The following is a 7793-nucleotide window of genomic DNA, read 5'->3' on the forward strand; positions in this document are numbered from 1 at the left end:
TGCAGTGTTGGTCTTTGGCCACCACTTTGATTCTCTGCATTAAATCCACTCAGGAGGTGGAAACATCTGCAGAGAAAAGTGAACCATGAAAACTTTCTAACACATCTGTCCGTCTTCCTTCTTTGTCTCCCAGCTGTTAGATTGTTTCGTCATCCCCGTCGTCCTGCTGTTGTCCTGGTTCTTCCTCCTAGTGAGGTACAAGGCTGTCCACTTTGTTGGGGCGGGACTGTGCCTGCTGGGAATCGGCTGCATGGTTGGAGCTGATGTCCTGCTTGGTCGGCAGCAAGGCCTCGGTGAGCTTCCACACATTAAAACTCTCAGCGCTGCAGGTTTCCGTGTGAATGTAGTGAGCTTGTCGAGGTGCAGACTTGCAGTAGTTTTGCTCTTCATGTAGGAGAGCAGAAGCTGTTTGGTGACCTTTTGGTTCTGGGAGGCGCGACGCTCTACGGGATCTCCAATGTCTGCGAGGAGTTCATTGTTAAGAACTTGAGCCGTGTGGAGTTTCTTGGCATGATGGGACTTTTCGGATCTTTCTTCAGTGGGATCCAGCTGTAAGTTTGTGGGGCGACTCCACGTTATGCTACCTGACCTCTGCTGCACTTCTTGTAAAGACACAGAGTTTATGATGATTTTTAAAAAAATTGAATTTCCCTTCTGGGATAAATAAAGTATTTTTAATTTTTCATTAATTTCATGATGTAGCAAAGCTAGTTGTTTGGTAGGTGAGACATCTGGACTGAGAACACCACAGCAGAAAGCTCTGGATCTGTGTGTTTCTGTTGTGTTGCAGAGCCATCATGGAGCACAAGGAGCTGCTGAAGGTACCCTGGGACTGGCAGATAGGTGACAACAGACACACACAAACACACACATTCACACATGCACTCTGGTCCGGTCCACTGAACAGGTCGGCTGCATATCTGAATGTTCACCTGGTCGCTTATCTGTAAAAGTCACACCTGCAATCTCAGAACTTTGATTTGTGTAAACTGATTTGAAGGAGTTTTCCACATCTGAGCATCAATGTTCATTTGAAAACATCACAGGGACACTTAATACACATGGTGTGTTCAAACCACAACGCACCTTTTTTACCTGCTTTGCTTTATGATTTCAGATATATTCAGCAACAAAATGAAATGTCCACATGAAAACTTTATTGTGATGAAAACAGACACGCACAGCTTAAAGAATAATGATGCTCATCAATAATGAATGTAATCCCAGATTTGTTGCCACAAGATGTTCAGAGGAGCTGAAGTTTGTTTGAACTGTTGTCTCTGAGTTCGTCTGATATCTGCAGCATCAGACAGCAGCAGGATCCAAACAGAGAGCTGCAGCACTTACACACTGAACAGCAGCAATAACTTCATCTATTAGGGTTTAACTAAAAATTATTCCTCACATAGAGGAAGAGCCAATCAGAATGTTACAGCAGCTGTGGACATTTGTTCACCTCAGACAGGTGAGCTGTCAGACAGTCAGTTTATCAGCTGCAGGTAATCCTTTGTCACATTGCAGCGTCCTCAGGTTGAGTCCTAAACTCTCAGTTTCATTGTTTAAGGCCTGATCATCCAACACAACTGTAAGGTCTTTTCTAACATGCTGTTTGAATTTGGTGGCTGCAGTAATGTCAGTATTCATGTGTCACATATCAGCTGCTGTCCCTCAGCTGCAGCCTGAGTGTTGGCTGTGCTTTTATGGCTGCTTTGTGTCGTTGCTTTCAGTCAGAGACGAGCATTTGAAATGTTTACTTGGAAAGCTGCATGACGCCTGTATTCCAGTGTGTTCTGTACAAGTTTTTACTTCCCTAGATCTGTCCAAGGTGGAGGGTTCGGTGGAGAGCACAAAGTTAGCACGACCCACAGAGACACAACAGCAGAAACAACAGTGCAGCAGACTGAAATAAACAGGACTCTGCATTTAAAAAGCAAATGTACTGTCAAATAATGTGCTGCCTTTGTGCATTCGCAGGTCTTCTCTACATCGGTTTTAGTGCCTTCATGTTCGGCCTGTACAGCTTCATGCCAGTGGTGATGAAGAGGACTAGTGCTGCTTCAGTCAACCTCTCGCTGCTCACCGCTGACTTGTACAGCCTCTTCTGTGGCCTCTTTCTGTTCCACTACAAGGTAATCCAGCTGCCAGGAATCACTGGTTTGGTGATGAGCAGGTCAAAGACATCTGGGCGTGGCTGCACCTCATCATCACTCTGCTGTAGGGAAACATCTCTGGTGTATTTCTGTTTCTTTAAACAAATCATGATCATCTTGGACGACCACGACCCAGACAGAACGTCCTCCCGTTAGTCCACTGACAATTAACTCAGACCTCTCTCTCTCTCTATATATATATATATATATGTGTGTGTGTGTGTGTGTGTGTATACACACATGCCACTACAGATTGAAGCCCTGTGTGTACTCGCTGCTCGGATCACTTTTTAATTCAGTTAATTCATATATATATATATATATATCCTAATACAATTGGATACAGTAATCAAAATATAAGCATAGCAATTAATCTACACATTTTTTTAAAGCCACATAGATGCTCGGGGTGGACTCAGTGTAGATCTGTGGGGGATGCTGGCATTTACAAGATCTGAACAAGCTTTTAGTTTTGTCTGTCTCTGTGTTGCAGTTCTCGGGCCTCTACCTGCTGTCATTCTTTGTCATCATCCTGGGCTTGGTCCTTTACTCCTCCTCATCAACATACGTGGCCCAGGACCCACGAGTCTACAAGCAGTTCAGGAACAGCAGCAGTCAACCAGCCAGTGAGCCGAACCTGCTCAGTCCTGGAGTCCCGGAGCCCTCTGTCACCTACACCAGCCTGAGCCCAGAGCCCGGCGACGAGCTTCCTGTCCGAGTAGCCTAAGCTTATCTGGGAGGTTTGTCTGTCAGCCTGGTGGATCAGCGAGCCTACCTCCAGGTTCCCCACAGTTTGATTCAGAGGAATAGTGCTGGAGGTACCCAGTCTGCTGAGCAGGGCAGCTGGGAGGTCACCAGGTAGGTCCAGGTTTTCATCTCATGACTTGTATTGAGGGACGTCTTCATCTCCCACTGACCAAGCTGTTACGTGTCCACATCATGTATGTACCTGATAAACGACTGACCAGAATGTAAGTAAAACAAATAGCAATGCGAGTGAAAGTGTTCACTGTGATCACAGACTGTGAGTAGACAGTAGTGACTGTAAATGATCAATCATGTAAATAGATCTCATTGTAACTTCACTCAGTCTCCTTTTTATATCTGTCCAGAATGTCTGCTTCAAACTGTGTAAACGCTGAAGTTGCACTTCATGACTGTGTTCATTTTCTTTCTTATTATCTGATTGAAAGCCACCTGTACAAAGTCAGTGACAAGTATATGCCATGAAATGACTCACAGACTGACCCCCTTGTATTATTTCACTTCGGGCAACAAGGAAGTTCTCAGACTGCACCTATAAGTCAGCAGCTGATTTGAATGTAACCTCCATCCCTGTTGAAGTGTCTCCTTGTGCAGTGATGCTCTGGTTTGAATGTTCTCAGGACGTGACAGGAGAACTCTGTGTTCATAGTCTGGAGGATGAACTGAAGGTTGCAGCGATCAGAATGACATGACCGCCCACATTCATTCAGCTTTGTCTCGGTACCGCCAGCAGTCATCCAATAGTCCAATCCTAACTTTCCACATAGTTTGAAACCAGCCTCTAGGAAAACCTTCAGGTGGACGTCTTGGAGATGGCGCTGTGTGGGTCAGTGAAGCAGAAGGACAACTTCATCTCAGCATCCGATCGCATGTAAAGTCTGCATCATTGTAGCCATCAGGGATCTAAAGGGATCCTCTTTTGGTGTCATCAGCAGGAATGGACAAGGACTGAGGATTTCCTCGCTGGAGTTTCCCAGGACTTGCTAGTTTCAGTTGAACCAAGGCTGACGCTGCAGTCCTGATCTTTTACCGACTGACAGACTGTCCGTGGTGAGTTCCGGTGTGAATAATGTTGAGTTGGTGCACCACGCTGACAGACGCTGTTCAAGTTGTTCAAAGCCAGGGCAGACTGTTACCGGACCGGACTGGACTCACAACACACACATTCACCCATTCCCATGGCTTGCTGGTTGGTTTTGTAAATACACTTTCTAAAGTCTGAACTGAGTTGTGGTTTGTCTGTTTGAGCATTGTTGTTCTGTTTTTGTGCCTGATCACCCAGTTATGTCTGGTTTAACAATATGATTCTAGTTTTCTTATTTGTCAGACTTGAGTCTGACTAACATCCCTCAGGATTAATCAGTGTCAAACCCACCACAAGGCAACAGCCAGGTGAATGCTAAAGGAAACTCTCCACCTCCTTCTCTGGTTCCTCCATTGTTGTTGTTTGGTCTGGTAACCATGGCAGCCACAGACCTTCCTCTGGTCACCATGTCCATCCTCCACATGAAGGTTGGATCTTCCAGCTGCTGACTGACTGTTGGAGCTTGGTGGAGGAACGTTGTGCAGCTGCCAGTGGTCAGAACAGGACTTACAGGGAGCTGTCCAAGTGTTGCAGGAGCACTGGGAGCACTGGGAGTACTGGGAGCAGAGGATCACTGTACAAGGAGACACGTTAGCAGGGATGGAGGCTAAAGTTAAACCAGGTACAGTTCATGGTTTTTAACGACACAGTCTCTGGAGCTCTTGATCAAACCCTCTGCTTGAAAATATGAGTAGACTTAATGTTTTTATTTGGCAGCTTGTGCACCAAACAGCCAGAAAGTCATTGTGACAGCGGAAAGATGGCTTTAAAACAGCATTTAGACTTCATCTGGAAACAAATCAATGAACTCAATTAGAAACTTTAATTTTGGTGTCTGGTCAGGTGTTGGTGGGGTCGTACACTTGAAGGACGTAGCTTTGGCCCTGAATCGTCCTTTATTAGTTCATCCTGTAAAGAAAAATGGATGCTTCTCAGACTGGAAGGTTTTCTATCGTGTACAGATGACTGTAACTCCCTCTATTACTCTCTGAATCAAAAATCAGCCCCCAGAACCCTGCAGGTGCAATTGTAGCTGCAGCCAAACAAAGATATCGTATAACGCCTTCGATAGCATCAGTTAGAGGTGAAATAGGATCTAAAGTTTGCTTTAGTGGCCACAAATCCACCACACTGACCTGGACTCTGTGTTGCTTCTACTTTCAGACGGTACAGATCCATTTTGCTGGCGTAGCTCCTTGTTTCTCAGTGACAGCTGGGTTAACTCCAAGACGATAAATGGCTCCGTTAATCCCAGAACACTGGATAATGTCTACCTGCCGTTTTCATACAGTGAAAAAATGACAGAAAAAACAAATACACAGAACGTGTGTGTGCACGAGATTGTTCAAAATGTTGGCAGTAGTTTAGTTCTTGTTTACTGTAACGCTGTGGAAACAACTATCACTGAAGAAACATCAAAGCTGTAATTCAAAAGGGGTTCAAACAGTTTCTGTTCAGATGGATTTACTTCAACTGGAAAATACTACAGTTACCGTCAAAGCAGCAGGGTGTGACTCTATGAGGTCCACGTGGAGGCTGCTTGGTGAGTTTGGACTCTGGGTCCAACCATAAATCTCAAGCTGCATTTCAGCAAGAAGCATCCAATCACTGAGTGTTTTCATTCTAACATTGCATGAAGTTAAATTATGATGCTGAGAAAACACAGTCTGCAGTTTAAATCAGTTCACTTACAAAGTCTGGATCCGCTGGTGGGTTTGATATTTGCACCTCTTGCTACCTTTTACAGCTTTTATTCATCCTACTGGTTTTAGGCCCTTCATTTCAAAGAAGCTGCAATAATTAAAACCACCAGGATGACATTATCTGGGAAACCCAGCGTTTGTCTTCCCGGATATAGGAAATAGTTTTAGTGGGAATATTTAAAAACTTTGCTGCTCCTTCATCAGCTGCCAGACGAGCCTTCCACCCTGCTGTGTGTGATGTTTTGTTCACAGCTACAACACATGGCATTACACCACCATGACCTTCATTTCTCAGATGGGACAAAGCTCTTTATTACTACACAAATTGTATTAAATGAGAAATTGTTGACGTTTTAAGATACCTTTAATAAACCAGAAGTACATCTCAGAACTTTCTGTTTGCAAACTGAACAAGAAAAACTGATTCAGTATTTTTTTCAGTGTTGATGACTAATTTTACAGCTAAAGTCTGAAACGAATACAAAACCATGTTCACAACTTTAAGAACTTCTTCATAAGACAGAGCGCTGAGATGCCTTACACTCAAATCTCGCTGATGCTGATCATCAGTGTTTACGCCACGAAGCTGTTTGGTTCGAGCCAACAGGGTCACAGATTGTCCTCCAGGTGTAAGAACATCACTCCTTCCTACGCTGGTCCTAATCCTGTCTGGTCAGGGACTGAAACACGGCTGTGTTAGCGAATGCAGTAAAGATGAAGCTCTACAGGGGGTTTGTTCTGGTTCTTCTCTTTCTGAATGTGTTTAATCTCCTGTTTGTGTTATTTACAGAGGACTTCTCTTGTCACTGTCTGTTGGACGCAGTTCATCAGAGTCACATCTAACAATATGCTCATATTGATGTCATTTACAGTAAATAAAGCGTCTTTGTCAGAACACCCAGCCATCTAAAATCTACTTCAGTATACTTCAGTTGATGTGTTGGATTGAAACCAAACACTTCCCTGCAAGAAAAACAAAGCTAGTTTCAAGGGAAGCTGTTGCTACAAGTAGCCCAAACTGTCTTTGCTTAATTATCTGCAACTCTTGGGGAGCTGCTCTAACTTCCAGGACAGCAGCTGAAGTGACAGATGCAGAGAACATCTGTAGGGAAGATGGAGAGCAAAGCACACAGGGACAGCACTGGACCCTACATGAAGAGGCGGAGAGCATCCTACAGAGACAACACTGTGAAACCACCATCCTTCAATGTCATGTTGAAAAAGAATTTAACTCCCTGCACTCTCCAGAAAATATCACATACAGATGCTTTTTTTTCTCTAGATCGAGAGTCGAGATTAACTTTATGTGTTCATAACTTTACACTGGAATAAGACTATCTTCACTGGAAGACACATAGAGCATGGTGAAGCACATGCAAGCCTGGAAAAGGTTCATATCTGTAGTATGTGGAGCCTCCATTTGGTCCAGTGTTGGTAGCACCTGTGGACACCTGGGCTGTGTCCGAAACCACGGACATGTTGGTTCTTTACATTTTTGCAAAATAAATAATCAAAGAACAGTTTTTCTGGTTTGTGTCATTCTAACTGTGTCCTGCTGACAGAGAACAGTTCTCTGTCCTTCTTCGTGTTGCTCTGGTTCCACAGGGGTGCAGGACTTTGTGTTGTGGTGAAAAATGAGCCACAGGGAAGAAAAACGAGAGCGATCAGAGAAACACCCAGAAAGTGCGATTGGAAACTACTCGGAGTTTCGAGGGTTAATGAGCAGTCGGATACATGACATCTCCAGCAGGGGGCGTTGTGCACAGTGGCGCTCGTAAAGCGACAGGAGAAGAAGACTCAGAGCAGATCATCCATCTTCTGAGAAAACATCGACATCTGATCAGCGGCGGACTGAAGGAGAAACATCTCCATCATGGGAGCTGTTCTGGGTCTGTGCTCCATGGCCAGCTGGGTGAGGACTCTTTATTCACTCTTACATTAAAGTGAATGTCGTTGGTGTTGTTATCTGACGCTGACGTGACTGCGCACTATAACAGCAGGCCGCACAGGGAGCGGACTGTGGCGCAGAGGTAAACAGCGCAGCAAGCTGTTAGCATGCAGCTGCGGAGGAATAACTACAAAACACACGGC

The 7793-nt window shown here is 44.7% G+C and overlaps 2 protein-coding genes across 2 annotated transcripts in view; both read left to right on the forward strand.

The window, feature by feature from the left end:
• LOC103367988 (solute carrier family 35 member F1) overlaps positions 1-4138 on the forward strand; it is a 24192-nt gene extending 20054 nt beyond the window's left edge. The window contains exons 6-10 of the mRNA XM_008296201.1: positions 134-293; positions 395-551; positions 791-843; positions 1975-2129; positions 2644-4138. Of these exons, the coding sequence (XP_008294423.1) occupies positions 134-293; positions 395-551; positions 791-843; positions 1975-2129; positions 2644-2877 (759 nt within the window). The 3' untranslated portion in view covers positions 2878-4138. The remainder of the gene's footprint in view (positions 1-133; positions 294-394; positions 552-790; positions 844-1974; positions 2130-2643) is intronic.
• The window catches only part of serinc1 (serine incorporator 1), a 19754-nt gene that overhangs the window by 4150 nt on the left and 7811 nt on the right, over positions 1-7793 (forward strand). Inside the window, exon 2 of the mRNA XM_008296193.1 lies at positions 7506-7614. Coding sequence (XP_008294415.1) covers positions 7576-7614 — 39 coding nt within the window. The 5' untranslated portion in view covers positions 7506-7575. The remainder of the gene's footprint in view (positions 1-7505; positions 7615-7793) is intronic.

This window comes from Stegastes partitus, unplaced genomic scaffold, assembly GCF_000690725.1.
Source record: "Stegastes partitus isolate 25-593 unplaced genomic scaffold, Stegastes_partitus-1.0.2 Scaffold1109, whole genome shotgun sequence".
Lineage (NCBI taxonomy): Eukaryota > Metazoa > Chordata > Actinopteri > Pomacentridae > Stegastes > Stegastes partitus.